General features: G+C 43.6%; 1 protein-coding gene across 1 annotated transcript in view; it reads left to right on the plus strand.

Moving 5' to 3' along the window:
* The window catches only part of LOC115166448 (uncharacterized), a 74,555-nt gene that overhangs the window by 19,856 nt on the left and 37,888 nt on the right, over positions 1 to 16,811 (plus strand). The window contains exons 6-7 of the mRNA XM_029720347.1: positions 9,100 to 9,432; positions 13,752 to 13,849. Of these exons, the coding sequence (XP_029576207.1) occupies positions 9,100 to 9,432; positions 13,752 to 13,849 (431 nt within the window). The remainder of the gene's footprint in view (positions 1 to 9,099; positions 9,433 to 13,751; positions 13,850 to 16,811) is intronic.

Consider the following 16,811-nt stretch of genomic DNA (forward strand, 5'->3'; position numbering starts at 1 on the left):
TCCTCTCTCCCCTCTCTCCATCCTCTCTCTCCTCTCTCTCTCACCTCCTCTCCCCTCTCTCCTCTCTCTCCACCTCTCTCCCTTCTCTCTTCCTCATCTCCCCTTCTCTCTCTCCTCTCCTCCTCTCTCCCCATCTCTCCTCTCTCTCCTCTCTCTCTCCTCTCTCCCCTCTCTCCTCTCTCTCTCTCTCTCTCATCAATTTAAATGATCTCTCTCTCTCTCTCTCTGTCTCTCTCTCTCTCTCTCTCTCTCTCTCGTCAATTTAAATTTAAGGGGCTTTATTGGCATGGGAAACATATGTTTACATTGCCAAAGCAAGTGAAATAGATCAACAATAACAAATTTACAGTAAACATTACACTCACAAAAATTCCAAAATAATAAAGACATTTCAAATGTCATATTATGTGTACAGTTCAAGTTGGAAGTTCACATACACTTAGGTTGGAGTCATTAAAACTCGTTTTTCAACCACTCCACAAATGTCTTGTTATCAAACTATAGTTTTGTCAAGTCGGTTAGGACATCTACTTTGTGCATGACACAAGTCATTTTTCCAACAATTGTTTACTGTCAGATTATTTCACTTATAATTCACTGTATCACAATTCCAGTGGGTCAGAAGTTTACATACACTAAGATGACTGTGCCTTTAAACAACTTGGAAAATTCCAGAAAATGATGTCATGGCTTTAGAAGCTAATTGACCTCATTTGAGTCAATTGGAGGTGTACCTGTGGATGTATTTCAAGGCCTACCTTCAAACTCAGTGCCTCTTTGTGGAGTACAGGAAAAGGAGGACCGAGCACGCCCCCATTCTCATCGACAGGGCTGTAGTGGAGCAGGTTGAGAGCTTCAAGTTCCTTGGTGTCCCCACATCACCAACAAACTAACATGGTCCAAACACACCAAGACAGTCGTGAAGAGGGCACGACAAAGCCTATTCCCCCTCAGGAAACTAAAAAGATTTGGCATGGGTCCTGAGATCCTCAAAAGCTTCTACAGCTGCACCATCGAGAGCATCCTGACTGGTTGCATCACTGCCTGGTACGGCAACTGCTCGGCCTCCGACCGCAAGGCACTACAGAGGGTAGTGCGAACAGCCCAGTACATCACTGGGGCTAAGCTTCCTGCCATCCAGGACCTCTATACCAGGCGGTGTCAGAGGAAGGCCCTAAAAATTGTCAAAGACCCCAGCCACCCCAGTCATAGACTGTTCTCTCTACTACCGCATGGCAAGCAGTACCGGTGTGCCAAGTCTAGGACAAAAAGGATTCTCAACAGTTTTTACCCCCAAGACATAAGACTCCTGAACAGGTAATCAAATGGCTACCCAGACTATTTACATTGTGTGCCCCCCCCCAACCCCTCTTTTATGCTGCTGCTACTCTCTGTTCATCATATATACATAGTCACTTTAATAACCATATCTACATGTACATACTACCTCAATCAGCCTGACTAACCGTTGTCTGTATGTAACCTCGCTACTGTATATAGCCTGTCTTTTTACTGTTGTTTTATTTCTTTACTTACCTATTGTTCACCTAATACCTTTTTTGCACTATTGGTTAGAGCCAATAAGCATTTCACTGTAAGGTCTACTACACCTGTTGTATTCAGCATTTCACTGTAAGGTCTACTACACCTGTTGTATTCAGAATTTCACTGTGAGGTCTACTACACCTGTTGTATTCAGCATTTCACTATAAGGTCTACACCTGTTGTATTCGGCGCACGTGACAAATAAACTTTGATTTGATCTTTGCTTGACATCATGGGAAAATCAAAAGAAATCAGCCAAGACCTCAGAAAATAAATTGTAGACCTCGACAAGTCTGGTTCATCCTTGGGAGCAATTTCCAAACGCCTGAAGGTACCATGTTCATCTGTACAAACAATAGTACGCAAGTATAAACACCATGGGACCACGCAGCCGTCATACCGCTCAGGAAGGAGACGCATTCTGTCTCCTAGAGATGAATGTACTTTGCTGTGAAAAGCGCAAAATCAATCCCAGAACAACAGCAAAGGACCTTGTGAAGATGCTGGAGGAAACAGGTACAAAAGTATCTATATCCACAGTAAAACGAGTCCTATATCGACATAACCTGAAAGGTCGCTCAGCAAGGAAGAAGCCACTGCTCCAAAACCGCCTTTAAAAAGCCAGACTATGGTTTGTAACTGCACATGGAGACAAAGATCGTACTTTTTGGACAAATGTCCTCTTGTCTGATGAAACAAAAATATAACTGTTTTGCCATAATGACCATCGTTATGTTTAGAGAGAAGAGGGGGAGGCTTGCAAGCCGAAGAACACCATCCCAACCGTGAAGCACGGGGGTGGCAGCATCATGTTTTGAGGGTGATTTTCTGTAGGAGGGACTGGTGCACTTCACAATATAGATGGCATCATGAGGAAGCAAAATTATGTGGATATATTGAAGCAACATCTCAAGACATCAGTCAGGAAGTTAAAGCTTGGTTGCGAATGGGTCTTCCAAATGGACAATGACCCCAAGCATACTTCCAAAGTTGTGGCAAAATGGCTTAAGGACAACAAAGTCAAGGTATTGGAGTGGCCATCACAAAGCCCTGACCTCAATCCTGTAGAACATTTGTGGGCAGAACTGAAAAAGCGTGTGCGAGCAAGGAGGCCTACAAACCTGACTCAGTTACACCAGCTCTGTCAGAAGGAATGGGCCAAAATTCAGCCAACTTATTGTGGGAAGCTTGTGGAAGGCTACCCGCAACGTTTGATCCAAGTTAAACCATTTAAAGGCAATGCTACCAAATACTAATTGAGTGTATGCAAACTTCTGACCCACTGGGAATGTGATGAAAGAAATAAAAGCTGAAATAAATCATTCTCTCTACTATTATTCTGGCATTTCACATTCTTAAAATAAAGTGGTGATCCTAACTGGCCTAAGACAGGGAGTTTATACTTGGTTTAAATGTCAGAATTGTGAAACTGAGTCTAAATGTATTTGGCTAAGGTGTATGTAAACTTCCGACTTCAGCTGTATATACAGTGCTGTAACGATGTGCAAATGGTTAAAGTACAAAAGGGACAATAAATAAACATAAATATGTGTTGTATTTACAATGGTGTTTGTTCTTCACTGGTTGCCCTTTTTTCTTGTGGCAACAGGTCACACATCTTGCTGCTGTGATGGAACACTCTGGTATTTCACCCAGTAGATATGGGAGTTTATCAAAATTGGATTTGTTTTCAAATTCTTTGTGGGTCTGTGTAATCTGAGGAAAGTATGTGTCTCTAATGTGGTTATATATTCGGCAGGAGGTTAGGAAGTGCAGCACCTCATTTTGTGGGCAGTGCGCACATATCCTGTCTTCTCTTGAAAGCCAGGTCTGCCTGCGGCGGCCTTTCTCAATAGCAAGGCTATGCTTACTGAGTCTGTACATAGTCAAGGATTTTCTTAATTTTGGGTCAGTCACGGTGGTATTCTGCCACTGTGTACTATCTGTTTAGGGACAGATAGCATTCCAATTTGCTTAGTTTTTTTTGTGGATTATTTGAAGTGTGTCGAATAGTTATCGTTTTGCTTTCTCAGAATTTGGTTGGGTCTAATTGTGTTGCTGGCCTGGGGCTCTGTGGGGTCTGTTTGTGAACAGAGCCCCAGGACCAGCTTGCTTAGTGGACTCTTCTCCAGGTTCATCTCTCTGTAGGTGATGGTTTTGTGGTGGAATGTGTGTGCATCGCTTTCCTTTTAGGTGGTTGTAGAATTGAACTGCTCTTTTCTGGATGTTGATAACTAGAGGGTCCTAATTCTGATCTGCATTGTTTGATGTTTTGCATTGTACATAAAGTGTATTTTTGCAGAATTCTGCATGCAGAGTCTCAGTTGGGAGTATACGGAAGTGGTCAGATGCTTAAGGATTGTTTTGCTAGGACAGACTGGAATATGTTCCGCGATTCATCCAATGGCATTGAGGAGTACACCACCTCAGTCATCGGCTTAATCACTAAGTGCATCGACGACGTCGTCCCAACAGTGACCGTATGTACATATCCCAACCAGAAGCCATGGATTACAAGCAACATCCGCACCGAACTAAAGGGTAGAGCTGCCGCTTTCAAGGAGTGGGACACTAACCCGGACGTTTATAAGAAATCCCGCTATGCCCTCATACGAACCATTAAACAGGCAAAGCGTCAATACAGGACTAAGATTGAATCGCTCTGACGCTTGTCGGATGTGGCAGGGCTTGCAAACTATTATGGACTACAAAGGGAAACCCAACCGCGAGCTGCCCAATGAAGCGAGCCTACCAGACGGGCTAAATGCCTTTAATGCTCGCTTCGAGGCAAGCAACACTGAACCATACATGAGAGCACCAGCTGTGATCACGCTCTCCTTAGCCGATGTGAGCATGACCTTTAAACAGGTCAACATTCACAAAGCCGCGGGGCCAGATGGATTACCAGGACATGTACTCAGAGCATGCGCTGACCTGCTGGCAAGTGTCTTCACTGTCATTTTCAACCTCTCCCTGACTGAGTCTGTAATACCAACATGTTTCAAGCAGACCACCATAGTCTCTGTGCCCAAGAACACTAAGGTAACCTGCCTAAATGATTACCGCCCCGTAGCACTCACGTCGGTGGCCATGAAGTGCTTTGAAAGGCTGGTCATGGCTCACATCAACACCATCATCCCGGAAAACCTAGACCCACTCCAATTCGTATACCGCCCCAACAGATCCACAGATGACCCAAACGCATTCCTCACTGCCCTTTCCCAACTGGACAAAAGGAACACCTATGTGAGAATGCTGTTCATTGACTACAGCTTCAACACCATAGTGCCCTCAAAGCTCATCCATAAGCTAGGGACCCTGGGACTAAACACCTCCCTTTGCAACTGGATCCTGGACTTCCTGACGGGCCGCCCCCAGGTGATAAGGGTAGGTAACAACACATCCGCCATGCTGATCCTCAACACAGGGGTCTCTCAGGGGTGCGTGCTCAGTCCCCTCCTGTACACCCTGTTCACTCATGACTGCACAGCCAGGCACAACTCCAACACCATCATTATGTTTTCTGACGACACAACAGTGGTAGGCCTGATCACCAACAACGATGAGACAGCCTATAGGGAGGTCAGAGACCTGGCAGTGTGACAACAACCTCTCCCTCAATGTGAGCAAGACAAAGGAGATGATTGTGGACTACAGGAAAAGGAGGGCCGAACAGGGCCCCATTCACATCGACGGGGCTGTAGTGGAGCGGGTTGAGAGATTCAAGATCCTTGGTGTCCACATCACCAACAAACTAACATGGACCAAACACACCAAGACAGTCGTGAAAGAGGTGCACGACAAAGCATTTTCCACCTCAGGAGGCTGAAATGATTTGGCATGAGTCCTCAGATCCTCAAGAAGTTCTACAGCTGCACCATCGAGAGCATCCTGACCGGTTGCATTCGCTGGTATGGCAACTGCTCAGCATCTGACAGGAAGGCGCTACAGAGGGTAGTACGTACGGCCCAGTAATTCACTGGGGCCAAGCTTCCTGACATCCAGGACCTATATACTAGGCTGTGTCAGAGGAAAGCCCAAAAAATTGGCAAAGACTCCAGTCACCCAAGTCATAGACTGTTCTCTCTGTTCAAAATATTTTATTAGATGTTCTATGTATCTTTATCTATTTATCTCTTTCTGTAGGTCTCTATCTGACACCACCATTTTCTGTCATTTTGGTTTGTAGTGAAATATCTGTTTTTATGATTTGAAGATGTACCAAAATATTTTGTTATTGGTTTATTGTACCTCATTAACTTCTCTTGGGTAGGGGGCAGTATTTTCAAGGCCGGATGAAAAACGTACCCAAATTAAACTGCCTACTACTCGGGCCCAGAAACTAGAATATGCATATTATTAGTAGATTTGGATAGGAAACACTCTGAAGTTTCTAAAACTGTTTAAATGATGTCTGTGAGTATAACAGAACTCATATGGCAGGCAAAAACCTGAGAAAAATCCAACCAGGAAGTTGAAAATCTGAGGCTGTAGTTTTTTTTTATTAATTCCCTTTCCAAACTACAGTGACTTAGGGGTCATTTTGCACTTCCTAAGGCTTCCACTAGATGTCAACAGTCTTTAGAAAGTTGTTTGAGGCTTCTATGGTGAATTTTGAGGGAATAACAGCCGTTTCAAGCAGTGGACTGTCTGAGGTCATGTAGTTACTTCATGCGCGTTCACACATGGCTAGCATTTTTTAAAATTTTTCTTCTGTAATGAATACGCTATTGTCCGGTTGGAATATTATCGATTATTTATGTTAAAAACACCCTAAGGATTGATTGTAAACATCGTTTGACATGTTTCTACAAACAGTAATGGAACTTTTGAGCTTTTCGTCTATTGATTTGGGCTCCCGCATCGTGTCTTTGGAATAGTGTTCTGGACGCACCAACAAAACGGAGGTATTTGGACATAAATGATGGACTTTATCGAACAAATGAACATTTCTTGTGGAAATGGGAGTCCTGTGAGTGTATTTCGCCGAAGATCAGCAAAGGAAAGGAAAGATTTATAACACTAATTTAGAGTTTTGTTGATGCCAGAACTTGGCGGGTATCTGTATAGCTGAACTCTGTTCAATATTCTGAGTACAATGTGCTTTCTCCGTAAAGTTATTTTGAAATCTGACACAGCGGTTGCATTAAGAAGTAGTATATCTATAATTCTTTAAATAATTGTTATATATTTTGTCAACGTTTATGATGAGTATTTATGTAAATTAATGTGCACATTCACCGGAAGTTTTGGGAGGCAAACATTTTCTGAACATCACGCGCCAATGTAAAATGCTGTTTTTGGATATAAATATGAACTTGATCGAAGAAGAAAACATACATGTATTGTGTAACATGATGTCCTATGAGTGTCATCTGATGAAGATCATCAAAGGTTAGTGCTTCCCTGTGGCTCAGTTGGTAGAGCATGGTGTTTGCAACGCCAGCATGGTGTGTGCAACGCCAGGGTTGTGGGTTCGATTCCCACGGGGGGCCAGTACAAAAAATATATAAATAATAAATAAAAAAATGCATGAAATGAAATGTATGCACTCACTACTGTAAGTCGCTCTGGATAAGAGCGTCTGCTAAATGACTAAAATGTTAATGTAAATGTTAATTTTAGCTGTATTTCTGTTTTTTGTGACGCCTCTCCATGCAAGGAAAATGGCTGTGTGGCTTTTCTTGTTTAGGTGGTGTCCTAACATAATCTAATGTTTTGCTTTCGCCGTAAAGCCTTTTTGAAATCGGACAATGTGGTTACATTAAGGAGAAGTGTATCTTTAAAATGGTGTAAAATAGTCGGATGTTTGAGAAATTTGAATTATGAGATTTTGGTCGTTTTGAATTTGCCGCCCTGCTATTTCACTGGCTATTGGGAGGTGGGACGGTTGTGTCCCGCAAGTGGGATGGTCACGTCCCACATACTCAAGAGAGGTTAACTGTCATACACAGCGCCTTCAGAAAGTATTCACACCCCTTGTCTTTTTCCACATTTTGTTTTATTTTAGCCTGAATTTAAAATGGATGAAATGTAGATGTTTTTGTCTCTGGCCTACACACAATATTCCATAATGTCAAAGTGGAATTATGTTTTTAGATGAATTTATTTTTACAAATTAATAAAAAATTAAAAAGCTGACATGTTTTGAGTCAATAAGTATTCGACCCTTTGTTATGGCAAGCCTACCTTGGCCTAAAGTTCAGGCGTAAACCTGTGCTTAACCAGTCACGTAATAAGTTGCATGGACTCTGTGTGCAATAATAGTGTTTAACATGATTTTTAAATGACTACCTCATCTCTGTATCCCACATATACAATTATCTGTAAGGTCCCTCAGTCGGGCAGTGAATTTCAAGCACAGATTCAACCACAAAGACCAGGGAGGTTTTCCAATGCCTCACAAAGAAGGGCACCAATTGGGTAAAAAATATAAAAAGCACACATTGAATATCCCTTTGAGCATGGTGAAGTTATTAATTACACTTTGGATGGTGTATCAATACACCCAGTCACTACAAAGATACAGGCATCCTTCCTAACTCAGTTGCTGGAGAGGAAGGAAACCGCTCTGGGATTTCACCATGAGGCCAATGGTGACTTTAAAACAGTTATTGAGTTTAATGGCCGTGATAGAAAACTGAGGATGGATCAACAACATTGTAGTTACTCCACAATACTAACCTAAATGACAGAGTGAAAAGAAGGAAGCCTCTCCAGAATAACAAATATTCCAAAACATGCATCCCGTTCGCAATAAGGCACTAAAGTAATACTGCAAAAAATAATGTAAAGCAATTCATTTTTTCTCCTGAATAAAAAGTTGTATGTTTGGGGCAAATCCAATACAACACATCGCTGAGTACCACTCTCCATATTTTCAAGCATAGTGGTGGCTGCATCATGTTATGGGTATGCTTGTAATCGTTAAAGACTGGGGAGTTTTTCAGGATAAAAAAAAGGAATGGAGCTAAGCTAAAAAGTCCTAGAGGAAAACCTGGTTGTCTGTTTCCCACCAGACACTGGGAGATGAATTCACCTTTCAGCAGGACAATAACCTAAAACACAAGACCAAATCTACACTGGAGCTGCTTACCAAGAAGACATGGAATGTTCCTCAGTGCCCTAGTTACAGTTTTGACTTAAATCCATTTGAAAATCTATGGAAAGACCTGAAAATGGTTGTCTAGCAATGATCAACAACCAATTTAACAGAGCTTTAAGAATTTTAAAAGGAATAATGTTGTGCAAATGTTGCACAATCCAGGTGTGGAAAGCTCTTAAAGACTTACCCAGAAAGACTCACGGCTATAATCGCTGTCAAAGGTGCTTCTACAAAGTATTGACTCAGGGGTGTGAATACTTATGTAAATTAGATATTTCTGAATTTCATTTTTCAATAAATTTGCTCAAATTTCTAAAAACATGTTTTCACTTTGTCATTATTGTGTGTAGATTGGGTGAGACTTTTTTATTGTTTTAATCCATTTGGAATGTAGGCTTTAACACGACAAAATGTGGAATAAAGTCGAGGGATATGAATACTGTCTGAAGGCACTGTACCTGTCTCTTTCCTCTACCTTCTCTCCCCCCTCGCTCTCAACCAATCTCTCCAGCTCTGATCCTGACGAACCTGGGTCCCCATACCTCTCTGGAGTCCATCCTGTCTACTCTGGCTCCCTTCTAATGTTCTCTCTCTTCTCTTCCCCCTCTCTCTTCTCTCCAGCTCTGATCCTGAGGAACCTGGGTCCCCATACCTCCCTGGAATCCATCCTGTCTACTCTGGCTCCCTTCGCTACTCTGTCGCCTTCTAATGTTCGACTGATCAAAGACAAACAGACACAACTCAACCGTGGCTTCGCTTTCCTGCAGCTGTCTACTATAGTGGTGAGGAGATACCTACAGCTGTCTACTGTAGTGGTGAGGAGATACCTACAGCTGTCTACTGTAGTGGTGAGGAGATACCTACAGCTGTCTACTATAGTGGTGAGGAGATACCTACAGCTGTCTACTATAGTGGTGAGGAGATACCTACTATAGTGGTGAGGAGATACCTACAGCTGTCTACTGTAGTGGTGAGGAGATACCTACTGTAGTGGTGAGGAGATACCTGCAGCTGTCTACTATAGTGGTGAGGAGATACCTACAGCTGTCTACTGTAGTGGTGAGGAGATACCTACAGCTGTCTACTGTAGTGGTGAGGAGATACCTACAGCTGTCTACTGTAGTGGTGAGGAGATACCTACAGCTGTCTACTGTAGTGGTGAGGAGATACCTACAGCTGTCTACTGTAGTGGTGAGGAGATACCTACAGCTGTCTACTATAGTGGTGAGGAGATACCTACTGTAGTGGTGAGGAGATACCTACAGCTGTCTACTAAAGTGGTGAGGAGATACCTACAGCTGTCTACTGTAGTGGTGAGGAGATACCTACTGTAGTGGTGAGGAGATACCTACAGCTGTCTACTGTAGTGGTGAGGAGATACCTACTGTAGTGGTGGGGAGATACCTACTGTAGTGGTGAGGAAATACCTACAGCTGTCTACTGTAGTGGTGAGGAGATACCTACAGCTGTCTACTGTAGTGGTGAGGAGATACCTACTGTAGTGGTGAGGAGATACCTACAGCTGTCTACTGTAGTGGTGAGGAGATACCTACTATAGTGGTGAGGAGATACCTACAGCTGTCTACTGTAGTGGTGAGGAGATACCTACAGCTGTCTACTGTAGTGGTGAGGAGATACCTACAGCTGTCTACTATAGTGGTGAGGAGATACCTACAGCTGTCTACTATAGTGGTGAGGAGATACCTACAGCTGTCTACTATAGTGGTGAGGAGATACCTACTGTAGTGGTGAGGAGATACCTACAGCTGTCTACTGTAGTGGTGAGGAGATACCTACTGTAGTGGTGAGGAGATACCTACAGCTGTCTACTGTAGTGGTGAGGAGATACCTACTGTAGTGGTGAGGAGATACCTACAGCTGTCTACTGTAGTGGTGAGGAGATACCTACAGCTGTCTACTATAGTGGTGAGGAGATACCTACAGCTGTCTACTGTAGTGGTGAGGAGATACCTACAGCTGTCTACTGTAGTGGTGAGGAGATACCTACAGCTGTCTACTATAGTGGTGAGGAGATACCTACTGCTGTCTACTATAGTGGTGAGGAGATACCTACAGCTGTCTACTGTAGTGGTGAGGAGATACCTACAGCTGTCTACTGTAGTGGTGAGGAGATACCTACAGCTGTCTACTGTAGTGGTGAGGAGATACCTACAGCTGTCTACTATAGTGGTGAGGAGATACCTACTGTAGTGGTGAGGAGATACCTACAGCTGTCTACTATAGTGGTGAGGAGATACCTACAGCTGTCTACTATAGTGGTGAGGAGATGCCTACAGCTGTCTACTGTAGTGGTGAGGAGATACCTACAGCTGTCTACTGTAGTGGTGAGGAGATACCTACAGCTGTCTACTATAGTGGTGAGGAGATACCTACAGCTGTCTACTATAGTGGTGAGGAGATACCTACAGCTGTCTACTGTAGTGGTGAGGAGATACCTACTATAGTGGTGAGGAGATACCTACAGCTGTCTACTATAGTGGTGAGGAGATACCTACTGTAGTGGTGAGGAGATACCTACTGTAGTGGTGAGGAGATACCTACTGTAGTGGTGAGGAGATACCTACAGCTGTCTACTATAGTGGTGAGGAGATACCTACAGCTGTCTACTATAGTGGTGAGGAGATACCTACTGTAGTGGTGAGGAGATACCTACAGCTGTCTACTATAGTGGTGAGGAGATACCTACTGTAGTGGTGAGGAGATACCTACAGCTGTCTACTATAGTGGTGAGGAGATACCTACAGCTGTCTACTATAGTGGTGAGGAGATACCTACAGCTGTCTACTATATTGGTGAGGAGATACCTACTATAGTGGTGAGGAGATGTCTACTATAGTGGTGAGGAGATACCTACAGCTGTCTACTGTAGTGGTGAGGAGATACCTACTGTAGTGGTGAGGAGATACCTACAGCTGTCTACTGTAGTGGTGAGGAGATACCTACAGCTGTCTACTATAGTGGTGAGGAGATACCTACAGCTGTCTACTATAGTGGTGAGGAGATACCTACAGCTGTCTACTATAGTGGTGAGGAGATACCTGCAGCTGTCTACTATAGTGGTGAGGAGATTCCTACAGCTGTCTACTGTAGTGGTGAGGAGATACCTACAGCTGTCTACTGTAGTGGTGAGGAGATACCTACAGCTGTCTACTATAGTGGTGAGGAGATACCTACAGCTGTCTACTATAGTGGTGAGGAGATACCTACAGCTGTCTACTATAGTGGTGAGGAGATACCTACTGTAGTGGTGAGGAGATACCTACTGTAGTGGTGAGGAGATACCTACAGCTGTCTACTATAGTGGTGAGGAGATACCTACAGCTGTCTACTGTAGTGGTGAGGAGATACCTACTGTAGTGGCAAGGAGATACCTACTATAGTGGTGAGGAGATGTCTACTGTAGTGGTGAGGAGATACCTACTGTAGTGGTGAGGAGATACCTACTGTAGTGGTGAGGAGATACCTACAGCTGTCTACTATAGTGGTGAGGAGATACCTACAGCTGTCTACTATAGTGGTGAGGAGATACCTACTGTAGTGGTGGGGAGATACCTACAGCTGTCTACTGTAGTGGTGAGGAGATGCCTACAGCTGTCTACTATAGTGGTGAGGAGATACCTACAGCTGTCTACTATAGTGGTGAGGAGATACCTACAGCTGTCTACTATAGTGGTGAGGAGATACCTACAGCTGTCTACTATAGTGGTGAGGAGATACCTACAGCTGTCTACTATAGTGGTGAGGAGATACCTACAGCTGTCTACTGTAGTGGTGAGGAGATACCTACAGCTGTCTACTATAGTGGTGAGGAGATACCTACAGCTGTCTACTATAGTGGTGAGGAGATACCTACAGCTGTCTACTATAGTGGTGAGGAGATACCTACAGCTGTCTACTGTAGTGGTGAGGAGATACCTACAGCTGTCTACTATAGTGGTGAGGAGATACCTACAGCTGTCTACTGTAGTGGTGAGGAGATACCTACAGCTGTCTACTGTAGTGGTGAGGAGATACCTACTATAGTGGTGAGGAGATGCCTACAGCTGTCTACTGTAGTGGTGAGGAGATACCTACTGTAGTGGTGAGGAGATACCTACAGCTGTCTACTGTAGTGGTGAGGAGATACCTACTGTAGTGGTGAGGAGATACCTACTGTAGTGGTGAGGAGATACCTACAGCTGTCTACTGTAGTGGTGAGGAGATACCTACAGCTGTCTACTGTAGTGGTGAGGAGATACCTACAGCTGTCTACTGTAGTGGTGAGGAGATACCTACTGTAGTGTTGAGGAGATACCTACAGCTGTCTACTGTAGTGGTGAGGAGATACCTACAGCTGTCTACTGTAGTGGTGAGGAGATACCTACTGTAGTGGTGAGGAGATACCTACTGTAGTGGTGAGGAGATACCTACAGCTGTCTACTATAGTGGTGAGGAGATACCTACAGCTGTCTACTATAGTGGTGAGGAGATACCTACAGCTGTCTACTGTAGTGGTGAGGAGATACCTACAGCTGTCTACTTTAGTGGTGAGGAGATACCTACAGCTGTCTACTGTAGTGGTGAGGAGATACCTACAGCTGTCTACTATAGTGGTGCGGAGATACCTACTGTAGTGGTGAGGAGATACCTACTGTAGTGGTGAGGAGATACCTACAGCTGTCTACTATAGTGGTGAGGAGATACCTACAGCTGTCTACTGTAGTGGTGAGGAGATACCTACAGCTGTCTACTGTAGTGGTGAGGAGATACCTACAGCTGTCTACTGTAGTGGTGAGGAGATACCTACTATAGTGGTGGGGAGATACCTACTGTAGTGGTGAGGAGATACCTACAGCTGTCTACTATAGTGGTGAGGAGATACCTACAGCTGTCTACTGTAGTGGTGAGGAGATACCTACAGCTGTCTACTGTAGTGGTGAGGAGATACCTACTGTAGTGGTGAGGAGATACCTACAGCTGTCTACTGTAGTGGTGAGGAGATACCTACTGTAGTGGTGAGGAGATACCTACAGCTGTCTACTGTAGTGGTGAGGAGATACCTACAGCTGTATTCTCAGAGCTGTGTGTGCGGGTGTTGCAGGAAGCATCTCAGCTTCTCCAGATCCTCCAGGCCTTACAGCCAGCTCTCTCTATAGATGGGAAGGCCATCGCTGTGGAGTTCGCCAAGGGATCCAAACGGTACACGCACACACACACACACACACACACACACACACACACACACACGCGTCATGTTCTTCTATCCTCGTGGGGACCTAAAATTAATTTCCATTCAAAGTCCTATTTTCCCGTAACCCTAACTGTAACCCTAAGCTTAAAATAGTCTTTGTCCTCATTGTTCTCCACCATGGAGAATTTCCCTTGTTTTATTATCCTTGTGGGGTGTTTTGGGGAATTTTAGGATAGAATAACCAACAGATGCATTCAGAAAGTATTCATACACCTTGACACATCCCAGAAAGACAATGAAAACATTTTTTTATAAATGTATTGAAAATTAAATACAGAAATATCTAATTTACATATACGTTTTCACACCCCTGAGTCAATACTTTGTAGAAGCACTTTTTGGCAGCGAATACAGCTGTGAGTCTTTCTGGTTAAGTCTAACATGCTGACCAGACCGTCTCCGCGCGTGCGTCCTCTTGCGTCATCGTGCGCACGTTGGTTTTGTCTATCGCCACCAGAGGTGTTCATGAGACACAGGTTAAAATACAAAAACCAACTGGGAACCAACTCGTGTTACGTTCCCCAGCAAGAAAACCAAAAATGTCACTCAAACAGAAGGGTGAACTGACATAGAATCACTTACAAGAATCACTCACACATACAAGTTTGATAGTTGGTAGGGAAAAAGTCAGCAACCTTCCCGCTAGCAATGATTGGCTGAGATAATAAGTGGGCTGGACATGCCGAGAGGTGAGTTTGGATTGGTCTACGGTGTTGCATCTTGTGTCTATAAAATGAGCTGCTCGTTATGCGTAAATAATCCTTTCTACTGCAGTTTTTTTAACTAAAGATATAACGTTAGCCATTGAGAACTGCAAATATGTTGCTACTACTCTCAATAACATTGCCGCCCTGAATTTATCAGGCGTTAATCGAAAAAAGGTCAGTGGGAAAAAGTCGTGATGGACTACTTTCTGCATGACGATCGTGCCATGCAATGCTGACTCTCTCTCACTCTGAAATAACACATTTTGAAATCAGTGGAACACAACGGGCCGAACAAGCTGTGCAAACTAAACGGAAACGACACAGAATGTCTGATAAAAATGGGTTGCAGTTTGCAGTGAAGCTTTCATCCATGTATACAGGTAAGAGTCCAGCTACAGATTCAGATATTATACGTTTCTAATGTTGTCAGAAAGTTGTTCATTACAAGTTAAAACTTGCTGTTAGCTAGCCAGCTGGAGTTCGATGGCTGGCTTTCTAACTAACATTGAATAACTAACGTTATTTAGTTTGCTATGACAATCGGTTTGTATTGCTAGTAACGTTACTCTATGGATTGGGATTATTGTTAACATTTTAGCTAGCTAACGTTTAGCTAGCTAAACAAAAGACCCAAATTTAAAGCTTGCTAAAAAAAAAAAGTTAAAGCTTCCTGTTAGCTAGCCAACGTTAGGTGGCTGGCTTGCTAGCTAACATTAACTTATGTGTGTGTAACGTTTGTTATTGTTTTCTCAGAATGCCATTTCGTATTGCTAGTTATAGCTTAATGTTAGCTAGCTAACATTGAACTTATTGGTTAACTTTAGCTAGCTGTGACAATCGGTTTGTATTGCTAGTGAAAGCTTGCTGTTAGCTAGCCAGCTGACATTAGAAGGCTGGCTAGCTAGCTAACATTACCTGTATGAACTGTGTGTAGTGACGTTATCTCAGAATGCCATTTCGCATCTATTGTATAATAATGCAAAAATATTTGTATCTGGAATTTGTCTTTCAGCATCAATCAGCAGAACACTCCTGACTCTAATCCAGTCATGAAAAAGAGAGCTGGCCCTAGCAAGCAAAGGCAGCAGCGCAGTCATCTTCATGCACCATTTCACCAACTACGGAGTTGTGGAAACACGTGTGGACCTGAATTGTGAACTGAACTGCAGTGGCCAAAACAAGAACAAGTTTGTGCTCTGGTATTGTACCTGGTGGACCACGTACAAGCTCCACCACAGTCTGGACCTTCACTTCCTGATCACAGGCCACACCAAGTTTGCCCCCGACTGGTGCTTCGTTCTCATCAATCAGCGCTTCAGAAAGACCAGAGTGAACACTTTGTCTGAGATTGCTGGTGTTTGGAAGGACAGCACTGTGACAGGGGTCAATATCCCACAGCTGGTTGGACTGGAGGATGGTACGGTGCTGGTGGAAAGCTATGGCTGGCAACAACACCTGACTCAGCACTTCAGGCCGCTGCCACAGATCAAGCAGTACCAGCATTTCAGGTAAAAAAAAAAAAGTATTTTCATTGTATGAGGTTTATTCTTCTTATCTAAACTTGGGAGGTGAATTGATGTTATGCAGGGTTGTAATGTCTTGTCTATTTTATTTGTTATTTCCTGTTTTACAGCTTCGATGCTCTGGAGCCTGGTGTTGTTGTCGCCAAGGAGAGTTCGGACTGTCGGGACATCCTTCCTCCCATAGATGGTCTGCCTGTACAAGCACCACCTGGACTGGACACAGCTAGACAAACGTATATTTTTGAGAAGATCAGGGAGTTTTGTGACGAGTCATCAGCACTATCTGCAGATGAACGTGGTACCTTCAGACGTTTGGAAATTGCTCCAAAGGATGAACCAGACTTGTGGAGGTCTACAAATTTTGTTTCTGAGGTCTTGGCTGATTTCTTTTGATTTTCCCATGATGTCAAGCAAAAAGGCACTGAGTTTGAAGGTAGACCTTGAAATACAATTGTTGGAAAAATGACTTGTGTCATGCACAAAGTAGATGTCCTAACCAACTTGCAAAAACTACAGTTTGTTAACAAGACATTTGTGGAGTGGTTGTATACAGTTGAAGTCGGAAGTTTACATACACTAAGTTGACTGTGCCTTTAAACAGCTTGGAAAATTCCAGAAAATTATGTCATGGCTTTAGAAGCTTCTTCATTGACCTCATCCCATCAGTAGAGGATGCCTGG

Source organism: Salmo trutta, chromosome 28 (genome assembly GCF_901001165.1).
Source record: "Salmo trutta chromosome 28, fSalTru1.1, whole genome shotgun sequence".
NCBI classification, from domain to species: Eukaryota; Metazoa; Chordata; class Actinopteri; order Salmoniformes; family Salmonidae; genus Salmo; species Salmo trutta.